This window comes from Labrus bergylta, chromosome 24 (genome assembly GCF_963930695.1).
Source record: "Labrus bergylta chromosome 24, fLabBer1.1, whole genome shotgun sequence".
Taxonomy (NCBI): domain Eukaryota; kingdom Metazoa; phylum Chordata; class Actinopteri; order Labriformes; family Labridae; genus Labrus; species Labrus bergylta.
In genome coordinates this window covers 6,919,406-6,942,436 of record NC_089218.1, presented here as the reverse complement: position 1 = coordinate 6,942,436, position 23,031 = coordinate 6,919,406, and the positions used below count along the sequence as shown (strand labels likewise).

Sequence of the window (23,031 nt, the reverse complement as noted above, 5' to 3'; positions counted from 1 at the left end):
ATGACGCAGCTGGGGCTTCCTTCCCGTCTATTGTTAGAGGTGTTGTTGAAGGGGGCAGCGGGTACCGTGTGTGTCACTGGATTAACCCATGCTGTGGATTAACACTGACATTAGGGTGAGTTTTATGAACATATTCTTCAATATATTAAATGTTATTAGTGTTATTATGGCGTTGTTAGCTACGTGGAGCAACGCGGAAGCTGTCATCATAGGATAGCATGTAGCATGTTGAACGTGTATTCGGCCGTCGATACTAATATTACCCATTTTCGACATCATAAACCATTGTTAACACCACAGGAACACAACCAGAAGGATTTTGCTCATGTAAGTGCACATTTCTGGTGAATTCGGCACATAGAAGATCCACAAAGGAGGAGGTGACAGTGGTCAACCAACCTGGATTTAAAGGTTTTAACACGGGGAATGGAAAGTTTGTTGCCTTTTTTTAAATATAAAAGACAGCATTTGAGTGTTTGTAAGTGACGCCGAATTGAAGAGTGGCTTCTAAGGATTCACGCAAACATTTTAAATCGCGGTTACCTCCCTTCTGCTTTTGTTGAAAATCAGAGCATTTCTAAAATCCTGCTTTTTTCAGACGGAGATTCGCGCCAGGCAGATGCGTCGTTTCGCAGCGTTAAATTGCACCCTTTTTTTTCCTTCACATTTTGGGTGATGCAAGATGAGGTTGAATGTCTCCACGTTTCTGTCTGTGCAGTTCGTGTTTAGTGTGTTGTACAGTCAGCAGCATCACATGCTTTTTCAGGTCAGTGTCCTCTGAGCACTCACACTCTGTCCTGTCTGTTTTCATGTACGATGGAAACACTTCAAAACATACAGATTCAGCTTGGATGTTTCTTTAGGTTTGGATGCAACTTACGCTGGAACATCAGGATGACAATTCCACCGCTGCGCTTGTCGTGTGTCACACAGGATGAGGGGGCATCATCTGAGCGCTCAGCCCAGTCATGAAGGGAAAACACAAATCTGCAGAGAGCTGATGCAAGCAGGCGGCTGTGTGAAATATAATGCTGCTGTGTTGTCTGTGTTACACCGACTGCCACGGCTGCTTTTTCTGCTCTTGTGCTGACATTTTACATCTTAACAATCTTTGACCCCCCCCCCCCCCCCCCCAATATTAAGCAGAGGGCTTTTTATTTCTCAAATGTACGTCGACACAGGAACATCAGGCTGTATGCTAAACAAGGATGTGTCTTGGGGGACGACTCACAGGCGCCTGGTCAACAACAGCCTTGCCATTTAAAAAAAAAAAAAATCAGGGTCAATAAAGAAGTTTGCATCAGAGAGAAGTTTCTTCGCTGAGATTGGAAACTCTCCACATTTCAAACACATGCCAGCAGCTATTAAATTCAGCCCCACATGTATCAATATGTCCTGCGTAGAATTGCTCCCAGCTCCTGGTGTGACTGTTATCCCACTGGCATTGACTGACTGATATTCTAAATGGGTTAGCACACACACACACACACACACACACACACACACACTGTATCCGCAAGGCCTCTCATAGTAAAAGTGCATTTAGGCTGTTAGCGTTGCGTGCAGTACAGTAATCTCCTCCATGGAGCAAAACAGCTTCAGCATCGGTGTTACGTAAGCTGCAGAGGATGAAGACTGTCTCTCTCCACAGGCATGCACACGTTCACCCACCCGCATCCAAAACACACACACACACACACACACACACACGCTAATATGCATGTGTATGATATGTCTGCATGCACAGGCTTAGCAGTGAGGTCAGTGGTGCACATGGTCCTGGGGTGACCGTTATAATATCCTCTCTTTTATAAATTAAAGGAACATTCTGCAGAATTTTTAAATCCCACAGGTTGGGATTCGAACCTGGGCCGCCCGCATGCAGGACCAAGACCTCATACATGGGGGGGGGCGTGCGCACTAACCACTGCGCCACCAGCGCCTCGAACCTTCTGCAGATTTTAACTCCTAATTTCAGAGCCAAGTGACGACTGTTACTCAGCCTATATAAACACAATTTTGTTTCGTTTTCTTGTGGCCCTAGAGCCTGAGGAAAATACCCACAGTGATGTCATAGTGATGTCATAGTGATGTCATTGGATTTGTCTCAGTCAGTATCGACTTTTTGGGGGTTTTTACCTTAAAGTTAGGATGCAGATTTTGAAAGATGTGACTGTTTAACATGCAGTTTGGATCTGATGTAAGATGCGATCGTATTGCATTCTGGGAATTGCAGTTTGTTGGGAATCAGGACATTTCCGCCTCTGCTGAAGTGATTTTCGATTATTCCCTTTTTTTTTTTTTTTTCAATCTGCGTCTCACGAGCTTTCTGACGTGACAGCAGTGCCACACCAAATCGCTGAGGTTCCTCTTTAATCGTTTTGTGTCATAATGACAGCAGCAGAAGATTTACTAAAGCAACGCTGACAGTCTCACACTGTCCTGGAGCACGGCTCGTGTCCACAGCTGGTGTTTCATTCTCCTTAGCCCAACTCTTTGAAGAGAGAGTTTCCTGCCTCGTTCCTCCAGAGATAGTCAACAGGATGTGGGAGGAGTTGTGTTTAAACATCATGTGGACAAATGGAACGGTTATAGCAACCCGCCTGCTCTTGTCTGTAAAGTTACTGTGTATTCTTAATGACAGACCGGATGGTGGATAGAGTGGCACATTAAATCTGTGATGCCCTGAAAAAAGTGCCAGACAATGAAGTGTTTATAATAACAGTGTCGGCTTTTATCGGCTTTAAATGTGAGCAACAGAAAGCGGGCGAAAGATGAATATCCGCTTTATCTATTTCACCTCTCTCTTCAGGTAAAGGTGTGCGCGGGCACCACCCACCAGCGTCACACCAGGATGTGATGTCACAGGAGTAGCGGCTGCTGTTTCCTGTCCGGCTTTGTGTTCGCCATTCCGATCCCCGTCCCGCACCAAGGACAGAACATGTTTGAAGCCAAGCCCCGGGCGGTGGAAAAGAAAGAGTCCAGCACTGAGACAGGTAGAGTACATGTCTGTAAGCCCCGCCTCCAGGCCTGATGCTATAGTTAGCCTCGTGTATCCCAGTAAACCAAATGTTTATTCAAGTGGAAGAACACTGCCAGGGCTGAGAGTACACCACACACACATTTAATTACTTCGTCCTCCCACGGGCCTGTAAGTGTTTTGACCACAGTAATACGTCTCTTCATATCGGGAAATCCTCCTTAAACACTTTTTGTCGAGTAGTTCTGGATCCTGTATGACGCTCTCGCTCTTGTAACCCACAGACGAGGGTCTGGGCAGCAGCGGGAGGAACTATGGCTCCGGCTCGCTGGGCTCCAGCTCGGCCTGCTCCGTCTACCTGTCGGACAGCCAGGACTGGGCGGTCTCCCCGAGCTGCTCCCCGGACGAACCCCCCGGCCAGCACACCGCCATCTCCCCCGTGCTGGCCGAGGAGACTTTCCGCTACATGAGTAAGTGTTTTTTTTGTTTTTTGTTTTTTTGAATACGTAGAACAACTGGTTTCCATTCCCTAGCTTTTTCAGTTTTCTGTCATTTTTCTGCTCTCTCGTGATTGGCCGACATCGGAGAGCAGATGGAGGGCCTAGCCTGTCCCGCTGCATTCAACACGCGAGGGATTCATGTCGTACTGCGCACATCCCCTTCAAAATGACGGGGATTTAGCGTGGATATTGTTTGCCGCGGGGTTGTCAGTGTGTAGCACTGAAAGTGTGTGTGGGAGAGAGAGGGAGAGAGAGAGAGAGAGGGAGAGGGAGGGAGGGAGGGAGTCAGACAGTCAGACAGTGAGCAGGAGGAATTCAGTCATCCAGCCAGAGTGTGGCTGATTTTAAAGCCAGGGAGTCACGGGGACAGCGAGTGATGAGGAGGAGGAGGAGGGGGGGGAGGAGGAGGAGGAGGAGGGGGAGGGGGTGGGCGGGCAGAGTTGAAAGACAGAGCATGAAGAGAGGACGGCAAAAGAGACGAATCACAACATGCCGGTTTTAAACATCCACAATGAGGAGGTTTACGACGACTTCGCTATGGAAGGTGAGCGAGGGAGTGTGTGTGTGTGTAAGTGTAACAGAGAGGAAGACATGTGAGCCGGTGTGACTTCAGAAAGGGTCTGCAAGGTCAAGCTGAATGTGACATGGGAGTGCATGGGAAAGTGTGTGTACTGTATTGAGTGTGTGTGTGTGCTTAGAGAGACAGGAAGTCTGAATGAATGTGTTTACAATCAAACGAGTCGTGCGATGCAGGAGCTGCAACTTCCTGTCAGTGTTTTTCACTTCTTAGCACAACTTTTAACTCCTGCACATGCGACGGTGGGGGCGGGGGGGGGGGGGGGTACAGTAAGAGAGTCTACGTGTCATGCACTGGGTGAAGCATTTGCTCCACTTATGAAGTGATAAATAGATGCAGCAGCAGCCTATAAATAGTGTGTGATGCCCGTGCAGAGACCTGGCATTGTAACATCTGAATGCACCCGGGTTGCCTCGCGGTTTGTGTTGCACATTAAATACTCATTAGATGGACGCAAAATGGAGCTAAAGCTAGCTTTGTCTGCTCTGAGTATAGCACAGATTAACTCAAATCAAGAGGACAGCCTTGATGGATAGTCGGTGAAAGCAAAGACATTTATGTAAATTCTTTGTCACTGAGCGTCCACTGTGTTAAGACGCTGTTTAAACAGCTCATATGACACAATGCTGCGCTATAGCGTTCCCTTTTTGTGCCCTGTTGTGAAATCAGAAGAAGGAGCCGTCTAATGCTGACCTCCCACCTGGCTGTTTTTTTCTGCTTAAACAGCAGAACAGCTTTCAGTACTTTTTTATTCTCTGACCTCAAACTTGAAGTGCCCTGCCCTGCCCTGATACGAGCTCCTAGTTTTTATTGAAGCTCATCCTCTGTGCCATATTTTGCTTTTATTGGATAGTGGTAGCCGTAGATCACCCATAGTAAATGCAGGGGGAGAGTGGAGGCGATGACTCGCAGACAAAACGGCCGAAGGTTGTAACTGATTCAGGAGGAATTGGCAACTTTGCATCATCCAGGTGAGCACCCATCCGGATCCGATTTCCACAAAACCACTTCAGGGGGATAAAAGGCGGAAGAAGAACTTTGGAAGTACAACACCGAAAATCATTGAAATGTATCGTAGTTTTTTGTTTTGTATCTGTTTTGATGTGCCTAACTTTCACCTTTGGTTCATTAAAACACATTGAGGCTTTTAAACTTTGCTTTATAACATCCCATATAACCCACATGTTGTCCCTGCAGCAGCTCGAGTAGACCGGCCTCTGCGTCTCTGCAGGATCATGATGTCATAAAGTTTCTCTTTACAGGTCCACCTTGACTATTGCAGTGTGTGTGTGTGTGTGTGTGTGTGTGTGTGTGTGTGTGTGTGTGTGTGTGTGTGTGTGTGTGTGTGTGTGTGTGTGTGTGTGTGTGTGTGTGTGTGTGTGTGTGTGTGTGTGTGTGTGTGTGTGTGTGTGTGTGTGTGTGTGTGTGTGTGTGTGTGTGTGTGTGTGTGTGTGTGTGTGTGTGTGTGTGTGTGTGTGTGTGTGTGTGTGTGTGTGTGTGTGTGTGTGTGTGTGTGTGTTCCGTGCAGAGGATCAAGTACACATTTTATGACTTATTGGACTTTGTGTCTGTGCAGATCTTTGAGGTCAGAGGTCAGTCACTGTGTGTGATGTAGCAGAATTTAGCTTTACATGCAGTCTGTAGTGGACCATGGGAATGTTCACACACTCTGCCCAGTAGGTAAAGATAAATGTAGGTGTGTGTGTGTGTGTGTGTGTGTGTGCTGATTGACGACTGTACAGTGAGATTAGAAATCAGTGCATTGTGCATGTCTCCCTGCTTATGACAAAGATAGCTCTGTTGGGAAGGAGGTTATTTTTAGTCTTCGCTTTGCCCGGAGGGGAGAGCAGTGTCCAGATCCAGAGGTCACTGTTGGCTTCAGATTACCGGACGACTGATCCCATCCATTAAGAGCAGCTGCTTCACTTTCTTTGCTTTCAAGTACTGACTGACTGATGCATTTAATTCCCCTTGGAAAAAATTAGATCATGTTCATCGTTCAATACACAAAAGCAGAGAGGGAAAAGTAAAAGGTGGGCAATGTTGTGGAAATGAATACTATACCATGACAAAGTTCCATTTCTCATACTGTATACATTCTGTTGTTGTTTTTTTCTTGTAATTTTTGTTGTTGAAATTGTGTTGCAAAGGTGTCTCATGTGGGATAAACCATCAAAAATGTATGGTAAATAGAGGTTGTCGCGGTTACGCTTAAACTGATTTAGCCAACATGGAGGCAAACCATCGCAACCACATGTGACGTCACCTTTGGAGACTTGTGTGTGTTTCAGCCACATGAGAAAGAACCAGCGGATTAAAATGATGCAATTTGTAAAAAAAAAAAAAAAAAAAGGTGGCTAAAATAGCCCCATGAAATGAGGAAACGCCTTGCAAATATGTATTCAGAAGCCAAATGATAGTTGATTCTGGTGATACCTGCTTTGTTTCAGCACCAGGCGCTGTCCATTGTTGCAGATCCCTAATTCACAAACAAATTAGCGAAATAAATAAAAAGGGGGTGGGTTGCTATGACCCACCCTGAATCATTGAGGGGGAATTCCTTCACCGCGACAGCCCTAATGAATCATCTCTGGAGCTAAAAGGAAATTACAAATTTAGGTCTCAGTGGTCAGAAATGCTACATTGGGGTGAAGAGTTAGGAGTGTGTCCTCTGGCTTCTTGGTTTAAAGCAATGTTTCAATGATTAGAGATGCTATTCTCTTCAAACAGGTGCGAGTGGGAGCAGTGCAGCGCTGGTGACACCCACTCAGGTGCTCAAAAAGGACCGCACTAACTGATGTGTTAGATTATCTGATTCTCAACAAACTAATGTTTCTAAATGAGGTTGATGTATTGGTGCTGTAGCTTGTATCCTCTGCTTTTTCCTTCTTCTTCTCCTCCTTTACCTGCTGCCTCTCTCTGCTTCATCTTTCTCTCTTTTTGTCCCTTTTCATCCCAAAACACGCCCGTTCACCTTTTGAACTCTCCCCTTCTTTTCTCTCTCAGCGTATTTCGCTTTGGAGCCATCCTCTTATCCCCACCCCGGCTCTCAGAGCCTCTCCAAAGGTATCCTTCCCATCTCTTTCTGCCTGTTCTGCTCTGCAAATTTAATCACTTACTGTAGCTCCGGTGTGAGAGAGGGGCTTCGATCTAGAACCCATACGTAGCCAAAGACCTGCAGCCCCTTTCTGTTTTTTTTTCCTTTTTGCATGTAGTTGCAGCAGACAAGGGATTTGTGTAGTATAAGTCTTCTGTCTGCGACTGTGTACAGCTTGTAGTCCTGCAGCATGATACAAAATACATTGAGACCATTAACAAGCGAAAGGCCACATTGTGGAGCGAGGTAGTTCAATGACATTAGTCAGCAATTTGATTAGTAGAATTTAGCAATATACCTGACTTCCTGGCCATCTTATATGGTACTGTATGGTAATATGCTGCTACAGTAACTATGCACTCTTTGTACGAGTGGCTGCTCGTGTTGTTGGTGGTCATTGTCGCATGCTTCAGGAGAGTGTGCATTAGTTTAGAGTGGAATGCTGTTTATATTTTCTTAGTGGTGTGTTTAGAGTTCATTTGATGAGCAGAAGTATGGACAAAGATTGCATGTGTGTATTTGTCCCCTAAAAGTAAAGTACAACTTTTTCTCTACCCAGTTCTTAGCGGGGACCGCGTGGAGCAGATGACCAAGACGTACAATGACGTTGAAGTGGTCACACACCTTTTGGCTGAGGTGGGTATTCTCTCTCTCCCCCTTTGTGATAATTGATTAAATTTAAACAAGGCAGCATCTAATTGGCTGATTATGGTTCTTACTGTACAGCGGGACAGAGACTTGGAACTGGCAGCTAGGATTGGTCAGTCCTTGCTGCAAAGGAACCACCTGCTGCAGGAACGCAACGAGGCCTTAGAGGAACAGCTGGCACAAACCCTGGACCAGGTAGGTTATCCATGCTGGTCAATTTCTTTTCATAATTAAAAGAGATTTGTGTTTTATTTTCATTTGGTTTTGATGTATATCACAGTGTCTTCTGCATACAATCGTACAAAAAAGTAATGGCCCTAAACTTGTTCCTTGTGGTACACCCTTTGCAAAACTTTTGCTGAATTGAAAAGAATCTCCAGTGAATAAGTATGATGATGATTAAAACCAAACACAATGCACCAAATACACCCCTGTAAAGAATATAAATTGGGAGTTTTTCATTTCAAGAAACTTAAATTTTTGACCTTGGCTCTATTAATATCAGGAATCTACAAATAGGAGAGTCAAACATTGGTGTCTCTCTTAACGAATGTTCAACTCTTGTTCAGGTTCATCAGGTGCAGCATGAGCTCAGTAAGAAGGACGAGTTACTGCGGATGGTGTCCAGCGCCACGGAGGAGAGCGAGACCGACTCCAGTGCCTCCACGCCCCTGCGGCAGCCTCCGCTGCCAGGGGCAACCACCGCCACCGCAGCACTCAGCCAGCTGGAGTCTCTGCACGGCAAGTTGCAGGATCTGGAGGAGGAGAACCTGATGTTGAGGTCTGAGGTATGAGTCATCTGTAGGACCCTGAAAATATAGTGTAATGTCACACACAAAGAGGAAGGATTTGACCTTCAGGCTAGTCTTTATACACTCATACAAGGTCACAGTATGTGGATTGTTATGATTATGATGTAGAGAGTGCTGAATGGATCCTCTCTACATCTACTCTCCAGGCATGTCAACTCAAGAGAGACACCATCTGCTTTGAAGAGAAGGAGCAGCAGCTCGTAAGCGACTGTGTCAAGGAGCTCCGTGAGTTAATTTTGCACACGTTCACACTCAAAAAGACACAGTTTCATTTAAAAAAAAAAAAAAAAAAAAAAGGTCTAGTTCCACTCTTTGATGTGTGTTTGTGTTTTTTTTTTCAGGTGAGTCCAACGGCCAGATGGTTTCTCTGACGGAAGAATTGTCTCAGAAGAACGAGGAGCTGCTCAGACACCAGGAGGAAATCGCTCAGCTGCTCTCCCAGATAGTAGAGCTGCAACACAGAGTGAAAGAGGTGAGAGCAGGAGGAGGGGGGAAGACCACCACCCCCAAAATAACAGAGCCTAGGCCCGCCCCTGTCCTGGGAGGTAGTTAAGACCTGACACCTGTGGTGGTCTTGGAATTTTACTTGGGATTTTGTGGTTCTTATTTGGTACTTGACTCAGGACTTAAAGGTCTTTATTTGGTACCTGGTGGTCTTAGATTGCGATTTGTACTTGGGTCTTGATGGTCCTGATGTTGAACCTTGTGGTCTTGTCTTAAAACTTAAGACTGTTGTTTCGATTCACACCAACAAGAGTAAAAGACAGAAAATCTTTCTGTACATAGAGCACTGGACTTTATGACCCTACAGAGCAACTGTGATTTATTATTAGTGTAATGAAGGATGTGATGTGTTAAAACGTGTGCATCTGTGATTAAATGCTTCATTGTGTGTCGTTTGAACACAGCTGGCTCTGGAGAAGGAGGAGCTGAGGATCCACCTACAGGCCTCCAAAGATGCTCAGAGACAGCTCACAGCAGAGGTACGATCTTTGTTTCACTGGCAGCGCCCATTTCCAACACAAAAACAATGCAGTTCAGCGTTTTCAGCGCTCAGCATCTTAACCGCTGCGCTGTTGATGACGCTTTTTCCCTCACCAACCAATCAAAATCAAGAAGGGGGCAGGACTTCTGAGAGAAACTTTACTGAGTCGTCTTTTTAAGGGGTCTAGAGCTGCTGCTGATGCCAGGACTTGATTCCTTTACATTATTGTTTTTTTCTTGTGGATATTCCTCTTTACAAATACAGCAAATATTTCTCACAGAGCTATCTGAAACAGACCTAAGGGTCACTACAGAGGGATGTGAACGTTAGCTTTGGTAACCTAGCAACAGAAAGCACTGTAAACTGAGGCCATGAGTTAAAAAGGGCTGTTATTGGACACAGGCTCTAAACTGGTTTCACATTTAAAGTGGTTACATGTAAAACCTCAGCTCTTTTGGTGTGTAGCTTCACACATGTATTTTGGTGATATATATTATGTGATAGTGACAAAAACACTGCTTATCTAGATTAAATGTGGTTATTTGATTTTGTCTGTGTGCAGCTGGACGAGTTGGCCGACAGGAATGCCGAGTGTTTGGAGATGCTCCATGAATCGCAGGAGGAGATCAGAGAGCTGCGCAATAAAAACAATCCCTCTGCCGGCATGCGGAGGCACCTCTCCTACGGCCTCTCCTCCTACCCCATGGTGAGAGAAAAAAAAACGCTCTGAAGTTTTATGACGTAAAGCTGAGACCTAAGAGCTGAGACGCAGACATACAATGAATTCCTTTAAATGAAGTCGCAATCAACTGAAAAACAATAAAAAATGGAAGTTTCTGGATGTTGATATGTGCCTCTAAACTCCTTTATAACTGTAACCTGACGTTATAAATTGTAGTACGGCGCAGTTTAAAGTGTAATATACCTTGGTCTCATAGTGATGCTTTTATGGGGAAGTTTTATTTATGCATATTAAATATATTTTCATTTGATGAATATTTGTCGTGAACACAGCAACTTTTGGTCATTTTGTGGATTATCATTTAAAATCGGATGGCAGCAAGCACCAGAATCCCCCTTTGCTACTCACCCCTATATTTCAGTGTATTGACATGGGTGTTTGTCAAGCATTACTTTGGTTTAAATCATCTTCATAATACTTATTCAGTGTAGCTTCTTTTCAATTCAGCTAGTTGAATTAAAGTTTTGCAAAGGGTGTACCGCAAGGAACAAGTTTAGGGCCATTACTTTTTGAACCCCGATAACTAATCAGCTGCAAGTTAGGAGTGGCCATTATCACCGATGTGATGGCTGCAGATAGAGGCCTTAAAAGCTAAAAACATCCTGAGAAACAGACCCGACTCTTGACCTATAAGAATTCCTCAAATCCTGCCCGTTGGATGAAAAGGTGTCTTTGTTTATTTGCAAGAAACCCGCCGAGATGACCTTCAAACGGGTTGTGTTCATGTGTTTGCGCAGGACTCCTTAGCTGCAGAGATCGAGGGCACCATGAGAAGAGAGCTGAGTGTTGAGGAGGAGAGCACCTTTAAGGACCAAAGGTAAGTCACTCAGGACTACGAGGGGTAATGTGTCATATGTGCTGGTTTAGTTTTTACTTCTTGGTGAACCTTTTGGACGGATTCAAATGGGAACCTCATGGGAATAAAAAAACATTTGTTTCCAACTCTACAGAGTATCTCAGAAACGAGTTTTCCAAACAGTCCGCTCCATCAACGCCTCGGCCTCAACATCACGTCCACCTTCAGCCACGCCTCCTATACCGGGCTCTGGTCAAAGCTCTCTGGTGATGACCGCCCAGCCTTTCCTGTCCAGTCAGAGGTACGTTCAAAACAACCTAGCTTCATGTTCTGCACTTTCACTACATTTTTCAGCAATTTTTTTATTTATTTATGTGTCTTTTTTTTGCAAGGGAGGAGGTGCGACTAGGGCAGCCGGGCTGTCCAGGTGGGAACGACCTCACCAAAGCGCTGCATCGCCTGTCCCTGCGGCGGCAGAACTTCCTGTGCGAGCGTCAGTTTTTCCAGGCGGAGCGCGAGAAGAAGCTGCATGCGCTGGCGGGAGCGGAGGCGGACGGCGGAGAGGGCAGCGGTTACAGCTCGCCGATGGGCAGCGTGCACTCCTCGTTCTCCAACCTGTCCGAGCTCTCGTTCGGCTCCTGCATTTTCAAAACCTTCCTGCCCGAGAAGCTTCAGATCGTCAAACCCATGGAAGGTAGAACCACACAATACCACAGCGTAAACCTTGTTCTTTCAAAGAGAGGACCCACTGGAGGTGCTTCAAATTGCTGAGAATTTTTTTAATTCTTAAAATGATGTAATTTCTGTGCCAGGTTCACTGACGCTTCATCACTGGCAGCAGCTAGCCAAACCACACCTTGCCACCATCTTGGACCCCCACCCTGGAGTGGTGACCAAGGGTTTCTGCCCATTGGCTCAGGATGCAGTCTACCGCCTGTCTGACATGGAGGAGGACGAGGAGGATGAGGACGAGGAGCTCGGAAGGATCAGCGATGTGGAGAAGGGGGCGGCCGAGCGGGGAAAGGAAGATGAGGACGAGGAGGAGGAGGAAGGCGGGATCACCTTTAAGGTGCACTGTTCTTCAACGCCGGAGGAGAGGAGAGACAGGAAGCAGCCGGTGTCACCTCTACCCGGCCTGCCTGTCTCCCCAACCCTGACGACATCACCTCAAACACATGCCTCTTCCCCCTCCACCAGATCAGACCTCACCCCTGCATCCTGTCCTATAACTGAGAAATCCAGCCAATCAGCTCAGCCCATTCCAGTAGCCTGCACAGCTGTGGTCCAATCACAAATTATCACCTCAACATCTACAACAACATCTTCCTCTGGTACAAACGACTTAAAAAGTCATGCAGAAATAGAACAAGATAAGTGCATTTTATTGCTGTTATATCAGATTTCTCATCCCTGATTTGTTGTGTTCAGTCCAACATCCAGGGAAGTGTCAGAGCTCCACCTTCTCCACCTACACCTTTACAACCTGTCGCATCCTGCACCCTAGTGATGTCACACAAGTCACCACCAGGTACGTTTTCAAAGGATGAAGAGAACTCGTTTTCCTTTGTTTTTTGAAGCCTTAAAGGGACAGTACCCTCCAAACTCTGTAAATACAGATATTTCAACTTAATATCTATGTTGGGCACAAAGCTCTCTTTCCTCAGTTTGTGTCTTGTCTTTTTATTCTTTAGTTCTCAGTCGTCCATCATGGCCAACACACCCAGCTCCATGAGAACAGGTCCCAGCACCCCTGTGACGCCTTGCAGACTGAGCCTGGGTGACTCCTTCCCCCCTCGTCGCGCTCCTGCCGCCCCATGCGGCCTGGCCAAGCTGGTCCTGGAGAGAGGCATTTCTGCACAGATCTCCACCGACACTCCTCCTCCATCCCCCAAACCCACAGCGCGGCAGCCTCTCTTCCGCCTCCTCCCGAGCACGCCCCCTAACTCGCCTTCCCACTCACCCACTCCCTCCCCGGTGCCCACAGAGTCCCGCCAGCACTCAGCAGATAACTTCTTAGCCTCACGGCCCGCTGAACTTTTCCTCCAGGATGTTTACGGATTAAATCTTGGTCGCGCTCCACACCCTGACCTACCGAGCCCGAACCAGGAAATCCCAGCCCATGCCCCGCCCCCTAAGCCAGGCCGAGCGAGGCCTGACCCAGGCAATGTCGGCCTTGTGGAGAGGCTGCGACGACTCGGCTTCACCAAGGTTCTCCAGGGCGCGGAGTCGGACGCTTCAGTGCCTCGACAGGATTCTTCAACTTTTGTGTCAGCGAGCGGGGGAAGTCTATTGGACGGCCTGAGGCGCAACCAAAGCCTCCCTGCCATGATTGGCGCCCGAGCGGGGAAGTCGGCCAGTATCCCAACACCTCCTCCTCACCCCACAACTCTGGCCCTGCCTCCACCGTCCTGGGGGAACCTCAAAGAACGCCGACGGCACCTTGGTTCCCTCTCACATGCCTCGTCCAGTTCGGCGAAACGCTGATGAGAGCTAAGGTGGATAGACTCAAAGGGACACACTCCAGAACTTGAACCTGTTTTTTTGCCTTTTGGGGAGAGGTGTTGGGGCATCTGGTGGGCAGAACAATCCCTCCTTTTTAAAACTTTTAAGCACAATTTAACTAAACTGACTGTTTTTAGTGATACTGCAGTGTCTATGTGTGTAGATGTGTGTAGTTGTTTAGGCCTTAGTTTGCCTCTGAGCATGTTTTTCAGCTCTCGGTACCCTCTGAGTCATGTATAAATCTTAATAGGGTTATTTAGTTCTCCTGTGAGACTCTGGATGCTCTGGAAAAGGAAGATAAGGTTTGGGAAGGATAACATGTAAGTAGACGAAGGTTTGTGGATGTGGATAAGAAATGAAAAGGAGGTTAAGGTAAGGGTATAAAAAGGTCTTGGTATGTTCATTAATGTCAAAAGAGAAAGAAAGTAGAAGGCAAAGAGAGAGTGGGCATCCAGAGTTTTGCTTTCAAGGGCTTGTTCTGTATGGGTTGGAAAAGCTTTAGATGGGAATAGAACAGTATCATCTGCAAAGAAAATCTCCAACAAAAGAAAAGGGGTTTCTACATGCTAGCTGGCTTAACAGATTACTGCCAGCCAGACTCAAACTATTGTCAGACCTTGCTATTAACATCGTCATGATTTTTTAGTAGTGAACAACACAAGGATGTCTAGTGACCGTCCATGTGCCGTGCGCCTCCCCCCCCCCGCTCTCTCGCGTGTGCAGAACTCGCGCTACAGGTCCCAGCATGCACCTGAAGGCTGAAGGCAAAAATCAGATCACAGGTATAGGAGATCTGGTCCATGTGTTTTTGTAATCATACGAGGCCTTAAGTAGAAGCCAGTGCTGTTATGATTTGAGTTCCTGTAAAGCCATGTTTGTATTTATTTGTTGCACTCAACGGGGTTGGAAGGTTGTGGTGAGTTTGAGGGGTCACTGCTTGCTTGGGAGCGTTTCAGCACGGCCCTAGGCCCTTAAAAGGACAAATAGGAATTTGATTGTTTCAGTGCTTAGCCACCATGCTAATTTGAGGCCAGTGGAACCTTAAAATTAGGAGGGAAATCCATTAACGCATCATTTTAATTGTATAGCTGGGGGGGTTAGGGTAAGGGGTAAAATCAGTTTTTTTTTTTTTATGAATGGTTCCTGTGTTTAAAATGTGTCTCTGGGATATATAGTACTGACATTGACCAGCAGGTGGGAGTATTCCCATAGAAAGGTAAGAAGCATACTAATGTGACATGTTTAAATCCAAGGTTAAGAGTGATGCTTGACCCTATCCTTCCCTACGCTCACCTGTCCAACCAACACATCCTAAACAGCTAATGCACTATTTTTATTATTAATATTATTATTAAGTCTGTTTTACTGACACCACTGTTTGAAGTATAATAATACTAACATTTTAGTGAGAATATTAGCATATGTGTAACAATGTCTGCTAACATTATGACATAAAGTTTTAACATATTTAGCACTTTTTTTTTTTGCGTTTTTGCTTCACAAGGGAATTCAAATCAGCCAAAATGTTCTATAAAGGAGAAATGGAATACTCTGGTTTACACATGTGTATGCTAATGTGTATATAATACCTATGCCATATTGAACAAAGAAAGAAGCTACATCTTTTTTTTTTTTTTTGTTTAGTGTGTTCGAAGGCTTGGCATTAAGGACAGAAGGCACACACAAACTGTTCATGTCTTTTTAGATATCTTGTAGTTGCTATCCCCCCTCTAGTGAAGCAGGAGTTTCAGGCTTGGCTTTCTTTCCTGTGATCGCTTTGTGCCTCCCTTTCAATATCATGATCCTCTGTAAAATACTCATGGCTATTATTCAGTTGCCTCTTTTTTTTTTTTTTTTAATAAATCGATGGAAACAAAACAACTGAGTTGTCCACTAGTTTATTATTACTAACAGAAATTGTTTCCACAAAAATGCACAAAGAGAAAAGATTCAAACAGATCTATTTATTAAATGACTGGGATTGATACATCTGGGTGTTTACTGAATAATAAAAACCAACTATTAGGCCTTTTTTTTTTTTTGCAAAGGCTGCAAATATTTTCCTTGAAGTCAGTACCCCAGTTAGGCCACCCCATTAAAAAAATGTAAGATTGTTAAAATTTCAAATTGAACAAATCTGAGTTTACAGACACAGCGATGCTGGAACTTTATAATAACATCAGTATACTAACACAGGGATGCTTAGTGTCCCAATATTTCCTTTTATTTGAATTCAATCTGGACAAGAGTTGTCAACCCACTAACAGACTTGACATTTCCATGAGCTGCTAGCATAGCTGTAAACAATGCAATGTTTGCTTTTTTATGGAAGAGAAACTCATTTCACCAAGTGCTTTTAAAATGTGAAAAAGGAGAGATCAGGTGCAAACTGATCCAAAACATTCAGTCATTGTGCTTCCAATGAGTTTGATCATATTGTGCACTTTCATGTTGCTGCGTTTGAAGATAACTCAAACCCTCACATTGGACAGATCTTGATGCTGTCAGAGCTGGAGCTGAACTGGCCGAGGGCAAAATCCAGACCGACACCAACTCCGCTGCCGACCCCGAATGCAGCATAAAGCGGCTGGGTGAAGTTAGCGCGGAATGTGTGGAGGTGTGTCAAGTTTTCCGCCACGCTGTAGAATGCCAGCGTCCCCGCAGACAGGTCCAGGTAGACACCCAGGCGGGGGGAGTAGGTGACCGGTATGTCCTTCTTCTCGTTGTCGTGCATGGCCGAGCAGCAGGTGTCCGACAGCTCCAGGGTCCAGGACTGGGCGTTGTAACCCAGCCCGGATCTCGCATCTGAGCCCTTCCTGCTCAACGCCCCGTATGCTACGCCTATGGAAGAGCCCCGCCCTCTCCACTCCACCTCCCAGTAACAGCGCTCATCGTACAGTGGGCTCGGGCACATAACCTGGGTCCAGCCGTCAAAACGCTGCGGGTTGTCGAGGTAAGGTTGCGCCATCCCTTGTAGAGTGGCTTTGGTGTCGCCTTCAGTGAGAACCAGACGTCTGTGGGCTGTGTTGGGGTCAAGGGTCAAGGTCACAGAGTCTAGGAAAGAGGAGGTTGAATTTAACAGAATTTGTTATTATGCATGCATTTCTTTTCAGTGTCTGGAGTAAACATGGACGGTAGTGGACTTATCTAAAACATCTTAAATTATAAACATTGACACTCACACTGTAGAAACTCCTCTCTGGCCCTCGGCTCTGGGGCCTGGATGCTGGTAATGCTGAGTTCCCTTACTGGAAAAACAAACTCATCAATGTGTAAAAAAGGTTGCATTTTTTTAATTGACACATTTCAATTAAGTAACTTTATTTACATTAGGGGAATTTAATTTTCTTTTTCTGTGATGTTATTTGCCCATAATAAACAAACAGTGAGGATAAAGTTACATTTACTTACATGCAGGGAACACAGGAGATTGGATCATGGTGGTAGGACTAGGTGAGTCCAAGAAAAGACTGGGGTTAACTGTCAAGGTAGAAAACAATGTTAGAACCATCAGTATCATACATATTAATATGTTCAATCTACAGGACTTAAAGCTCTTGTAAGGAGTTTTTATTTGGTTGTGAAACAGACTAAAAAGGAATACTAATGCTTTTTTATGACCAAAAAAAAAAAAAAATGTAAACATTTATCGGCCAAATTTAGAAAAGAGATTCCATAGTCTCACTTTGTCCTCAGGGAGGCGCCAACATCGACACAAACCACAAAGTTCTTCACAGGAGCTTTAATGTGGAAATCAGCCAAAAGATGCAAATTAAATATTATATGAAGACTCTTACCAATTGTCGGTGTCTCCGGCAGAGAAGCCATCCCCCCTGTTGAGTGAACACAAGTCACACACTTAGACAACTTTGAGCATAACAACATGCAATTTGGCTTTATTCAGGTTGAGAAATGTATTAATAATTTAAATGGAAATTCCCCATTTGAATGTATCCTAGCGTATAAAAGGAGCCAAGACTAATTGTTTCCATGGATACTAAAAGTACTTACGTGGGTTTCCTCCAGCAGACGGTGGGTTATTGACAGGTGTAGCCGGGTTGGTGCCACGCCGATGAGAGCGGAAGAGACTGCTAATGGACGCCATCCGACTGAAACCCGATCCTATTTGAAGAAAAGCACAAAGGAGAGATGGAGTTTAGTCAGGTGCTGGCTAAAAAACTTTTTTTTGAGTTTTTGTTGTCTCAAAGGTGAATATTGTACCTCCAGTTGATGCTGGTGCAGCTGCCGGAGCTGGAGTCGGGTTGACGGGGATTGGAGTTGGAGTTGGTGTGTGAGAGGCAGCCTGGCTCTGACTGGACCTGCTCCAGAGGGACTGAGACTCTCTGCGGCTGGGAGTGGGGCTGGGTCTGTGGTTGCTCTCCCTTTCTATTACAGAAGACATGTTAGATGTTCAATCAATGTTGGGGTTGCGACCACAGTGCATAACAAAATGTCTTAAAGCTTGATAGGACCCAGACCAAGACCCTGTGGTACACCAAAATGAGTTGCATGTATGAAATCCCAGTTAGCAACAGCATCTATAGCCAAGATATTTATAACGTGATGTATTACAGGGTAATGTTCATTATTGTTCAAATATTTAATACATTTAGCAAGCTGGGAAGAAAGACAGAGTGGCTGACCAAGAGAAGCCAACCAACTATCTAAGCGTACTGTGTATCTACTGCATCTAATAATGCTGTGATATGAGCAGCTTTAAAATTCTTATCCTTCATAACACAATTCTATTTCTTCACTTTTAGTGTATGAGGTGTTGACATGAACACAGAAAGGTTTCTTGCAGCAGGAAGCAGCAGCCACCTCATTACCAGGAAGTTTTTGTTTCAAAATTGGAGCTAGTCAAAAGCAAAAAAAATACCTACCAGTATCTCTTTCCTCTGTTCTTAGTCTGTCTCGAAGTCTAGGTGAGTTTGTATTTCCTCTATCTGCAACAAGGAAGAAGTATAATTTTCACATTTTTTACTTCTTTATCTGTGGTAAAGACTCATCATACCGCAGATTAGAAGTTAGCTAAGAAAGGGTTTTAATTGCACACACAAAAAGTCTCACCTCTTGGTGAATCTCTACTCCTCACGTCCGCATTTTTGTGGCCTATACCTAAAAATGATGGGGTTTTTTGTTACAAGGGCTGCATATCAAATAGTTTTTATGAAATAATGAACGCTGATGCACAATACCAAGTCCTCGTCTGTCCGTGCTTCTTGCTCCGACTGAGATACTGGGTATGGCAGCTGTGGAATGTGAAATAAATTATTTTTAATTACACTATTTATTTTAAAGCTAATTAAGAGAAAAGATACAGTGATGGTCGATAAAATTAATATAAAAAAACCCAAAACAGAACGTACCTGAAGAACGGCTGTTTGTGCTGCGAGATCCCAGGCCTGAAAACACTGTAGGAAAGCGGTAAAATCAGGAATGAGTTCTTTGATGAGTTTTAGAATCATGGTACTTGTAGCCGTAAAGTTATATTTAAAAACAAAAAAATTATAACTCACATTTAAAAATCCCTCCTTTGTGTCCTGACCGGTTGGCTAAATAAGAAAAAAAATGAATGAAAGTTATTTAAGAATATTAAAAGAAGGTCAAACTTTTACCACAGTTATGTTAAAAAAATGTCAGCAACTTACAGTCACCCAAAGTGAACAGTGTTGTGTCATTGACTGGAAGAGAACAGAAAAATACAATAAATGAAGATAAAATTCCACAAAAACAGGACAAAACACGATGGCAGCAGAATGATTAGAGGCGTCATTTCACAGACCTTGTTTGGTGATCTTGCCCAGTTCATTGTTGCACATGTCCTCAATTTTCTCCCTGAGGTCCAAGATGGCGTCTCGGACAGGCTCAAAGGAAGCGTCTGGATTGACCACCACGGCGGGCAGGTCTCCCGACTCCAGGGGACTGCACATGGAATCACAAGTCTGGAGGAAAAAGAAGTCACATTGTTTAGGGGAAAATAAAATCTCTTTGGCACCCCCTATGGTGATAATTAGTAACTGCATGTAACACTGGCTTTTCTCAACCTTTCTTGACTATTTTTCTTGTCATTTTGGAAATGTCATCATCTGTAGACAACAATCCTTTTTTTATGTGTTCAGTCATGCGGGGAAAAAAAGACTCTACCCCACCCACAAGCGGCAGACATTGCATTGTCAATTATTTCTGCTGCTTCATGTAAGAAGTACCATGTCTTTAGCAAAGCCCCGCCTGCAGTTCCAGCCAGCTCAAGCCCACGCTGAGCTTTCCATACCTGCAAGTAATGGATGTGGTCCTCGCAGCGGGCCAGGTCCTTCATCTCCGTGTCCCTCCTCCTCAGCTCCTTGATCTCAGCCTCCAGGCTGTCGTAAACCTCCTGAGCCTGGCCCATCTTCTCCTGGCCCGCCTGATCCAGCACCTCTTCCAGCAGCTCCTGCAGACGCTCCACTGAGTGCTGCAGCTCGGACAGAGCCTGCTCCATGTCACCATGCACCCTCAGTGTAGAACTCTTTGCAAGGATGAGGGGAAAGACATTTTGATGGTCATGTTCCGGTATGCAAAAATACATACACAAGGCCTTCTTGAATTGATCTGACATAACTGATATAAATGCAGGACGTTTCTTATCTATTTTATAAAACTTTGGTACAAATGAACGCAAATTTCTGCCAACCAACCTTCATCACATCCATCACCTTCTTCAGGTCTTTAAACTCTTGCTCTCTTTCTTTCAGCTTCTGTTGATTTTCTGAGAGCATGTCGGACAGCGCTTTCTACAAAGGAAAAACATACCGTCCAAAACAAATGACTCAGATAAACAAAAGCACAAGGAAGCAGCAGCTGTACAAGTGAGTGGGAAGACAACATCAGTGGGTGGAGCGATTTGAATGGACAGGAATGTAGTAAGGAATGTCCTCAACCTGGCTGGAGCAAAAGTTAGATACAAAAGAAGAGTGGACTGAATTTGAAAGAGCAACCCATCACACAGAACAATGAACAGTTAGCAGAATGGGAGTTACACTGTACATGATCGTTGTCAATTCTCAACACATTATCTATCTGATTTAAGATGTTATATTCATTATTAAACAATTCAAGCTCAATTTAACTAGTCATAGTTTGTTAGGTATTAGCATTGTGTGTCTAGACAGAAAGCAAATTGGAATTAAATTGTTTAAAATGTTTATTTCCCCATGGTTTCGAGCTGTGTGTTAGCTAGAAAGCTAGCTAGCATGTGCACGCGCAACCGCACTGGATGGCTTCTGTTGGGGTTCAGTTCAGTGTCTATCCTTTATGTAACTTGTCCTTTATGTAACTTGTCATGCAAAATAGTTAACAATCTTAATATTCTGACACAAAGCTATCATTGCCCCACTTTTGGACTGGCCAGCAACTGAAAAGACCATGAATACCATACATTAGCTACCAATAAACATGAAAACATAAAAATCATTTTCTAGCTAATGTAACCGTTTGATAGTGATATATTACGACAGGAGATGGATGAATCTTTAAGGAAATTTTAAGTTAAGTGTTTTAGAGTCAAAAGGTAAGCGCAGCAAATGAGTTGCTAATGCTAATGTTTGCAATGGAAACTGTAGCTTACAGGATATCAAATGTGTTCTTTTGCATTTATTATAAACAGATATCACTCTAGATTTTCTCTATTTTTTTTTTCAATTGCAAATTAGCCAGGCTGCTGGGAATATTCAAGACTTGTTTGATTTGATTATAAGCATGTGCACACGATGACATCAGAGGAAAAATGGACGCCATGGGAAACTGTTAATGGGCATATGAGCCTATAACTTTTGTCCCTGTTTTGTATAAGACTTTGTCACTTATAGAAAAGGGGATTGTCTTTCCTATCAGACATTGGATGTTGGATTAGTATACACTGGTATTTAGGGTACGTCTTGGATGCCATCATTTCAGGAGCCTTTCATCTGGTACCTGAAACCAGTGCAGCATCATTATTTCTTGCTTACCTGTTTCTCCAAGCGTTCAGCCTTGGTGGACACACACTCGTGGCCTTTGTGTATGTCGCTGGTACACAGCCAGCAGACAAATATCTTACACTGACGACAGTAGAACTCCTGCAAGTACTTGTGCTGGGTGCAGATCTTCTCAGCTAGGTTACTGGTGGGTCCGATGAGCTCGTGCTGCTTCAGGCTCTTCTTGGTCTGGTGGGGCTTCAGGTGGGCTTGGCAGAAGGAGCTCATACACACAAGGCAGCTCTTGACCGCCGCTCGCTCTTCCCCTTTGCAAATGTCACACAGGACTGCGGAGGAGGCGAGCTTGGGTTTTGGTTTAGATGAAGAAGCGACCCCACGGGCAATTCGCATTGACTCCCGCACTTCACTTTTGAGGGCCCCTTTGCGGAGCTGCTCCACAGCCTCAGCCAGCATGGTGTTCCTGGACAGGGAGGGCTTGGGGCTGAAGGTTTTGCGGCATTGGGGGCAGCTGTAGATCCCTTTTGGGTCGTCCTTGCTCCAGTAATCCTTGATGCAAGCCATGCAGTAGCTGTGCCCACAGGGGATGGTGACTGGATCATTGGGGAGATCCAAACACACAGGGCAGTTGAACTGCTCCTCTGTCCACATCTTAGAACTCATGGCGGCACTTTCAGACACAACAGCAAGAAGAAATCAAAGGCGGAGAGAGATAGTAAACAGGAATCCAAAAATAAGAAGCACAGCAGTGGAAGAGAAAGATCCAGAGGAAGCTTCTGCTGGGGACTCACAGGAGGAAAATGCTGTTTCTCTGTCAGGTGAGAGCAGGGAGAGGTGAACAGGGTGGGGCCAGAGCCACCAGGCAGGTCTAGCGGGGAAAACGGGTGTCGGTGGGAAACTGCTTAATGCTACGATAGAAAAGGTGTGAATGGACAAATCATTTTATCATTTAATTGCAAAAAATGACTTCCAATCAATTGCTTTTGAAAATGGGCTCATACTGTACTGTAAAGTCCATTTAAAATCGTACAATCATAGTAGAGAGGAATTATCAGGAGAACATGCTTCCATAATGATTAATGTGTCAGCTGCTTTGGAGGGTGAATGTGTCTTTGGAACTGCTAACAACCCACATACAATATCAAATCTAGAAATATAACAAAGGATTAAAAAGAAAATCCATCCATGAGATCACATTATTTACTTTATTTCTATTTCTCAGAAAGAAATACACAGAATAAAGTCATAAAGTCACTGTTTTTGTCACTTAAACCTCCCCACTTTTAGCTTAACAGAACTGTTTAAATTACTATTCACTGTAGGCCTTTAACTAGAATGAATACTAAACACAATTTATCACTAGGTGGCACTGTTGCACCCCTTCTGGTGCTGGAGCTTTTCAGTAAGAATCTTTATTCATTAATGTAAAGCAGACTGATC

General features: G+C 44.6%; 2 protein-coding genes across 6 annotated transcripts; one reads left to right on the top strand and one right to left on the bottom strand.

Moving 5' to 3' along the window:
- On the top strand, positions 1–15,520 carry trak2 (trafficking protein, kinesin binding 2). Of its 5 annotated transcripts, XM_065952105.1 has the most exons (17): positions 1–115; positions 2,813–2,996; positions 3,265–3,450; positions 7,064–7,123; positions 7,714–7,790; positions 7,881–7,997; positions 8,372–8,590; positions 8,761–8,839; positions 8,956–9,086; positions 9,523–9,597; positions 10,162–10,305; positions 11,079–11,158; positions 11,292–11,438; positions 11,530–11,831; positions 11,950–12,468; positions 12,566–12,665; positions 12,829–15,520. In XM_065952105.1, exons 2-17 carry the CDS (start codon positions 2,942–2,944, stop codon positions 13,619–13,621), a joined length of 3,084 nt encoding a protein of 1,027 aa, XP_065808177.1. In that variant the 5' UTR covers positions 1–115; positions 2,813–2,941; the 3' UTR covers positions 13,622–15,520. The 5 variants fall into 5 exon arrangements, with proteins under 5 accessions (XP_065808177.1, XP_065808178.1, XP_065808181.1 ...); XM_065952106.1 differs by lacking the exon at positions 7,064–7,123; XM_065952109.1 differs by lacking the exons at positions 1–115; positions 2,813–2,996; positions 7,064–7,123 and adding an exon at positions 6,788–6,828.
- trim25l (tripartite motif containing 25, like) lies at positions 15,225–23,026 on the bottom strand. Its single transcript, XM_065952110.1, has 16 exons — positions 21,628–23,026; positions 20,317–20,412; positions 19,914–20,147; positions 19,425–19,584; positions 19,291–19,323; positions 19,159–19,194; positions 19,009–19,053; positions 18,838–18,891; positions 18,710–18,757; positions 18,523–18,585; positions 17,861–18,025; positions 17,651–17,761; positions 17,437–17,472; positions 17,051–17,119; positions 16,822–16,887; positions 15,225–16,693 (listed from the first exon to the last, which is right to left on the bottom strand). The coding sequence occupies exons 1-16, from the start codon at positions 22,252–22,254 to the stop codon at positions 16,119–16,121; spliced, it is 2,418 nt and encodes an 805-aa protein (XP_065808182.1). The 5' UTR covers positions 22,255–23,026; the 3' UTR covers positions 15,225–16,118.
- Between the last annotated feature and the right edge of the window lie 5 nt (positions 23,027–23,031).

Coding starts and splice junctions, on each gene's coding strand:
- trim25l (XM_065952110.1), bottom strand. CDS start 22,254: ATGAGTTCTAAGATGTGGACAGAGGAGCAGTTCAACTGCCCTGTGTGT. Junction 19,585..19,913: donor ACCACATCCATTACTTGCAG/GTATGGAAAGCT, acceptor TTTTTCCTCCAG/ACTTGTGATTCCATGTGCAG. Junction 16,888..17,050: donor ATCTCCTGTGTTCCCTGCAT/GTAAGTAAATGT, acceptor TTGTTTTTCCAG/TAAGGGAACTCAGCATTACC.
- trak2 (XM_065952105.1), top strand. CDS start 2,942: ATGTTTGAAGCCAAGCCCCGGGCGGTGGAAAAGAAAGAGTCCAGCACT. Junction 2,997..3,264: donor AGAGTCCAGCACTGAGACAG/GTAGAGTACATG, acceptor TGTAACCCACAG/ACGAGGGTCTGGGCAGCAGC. Junction 11,159..11,291: donor AGCACCTTTAAGGACCAAAG/GTAAGTCACTCA, acceptor CCAACTCTACAG/AGTATCTCAGAAACGAGTTT.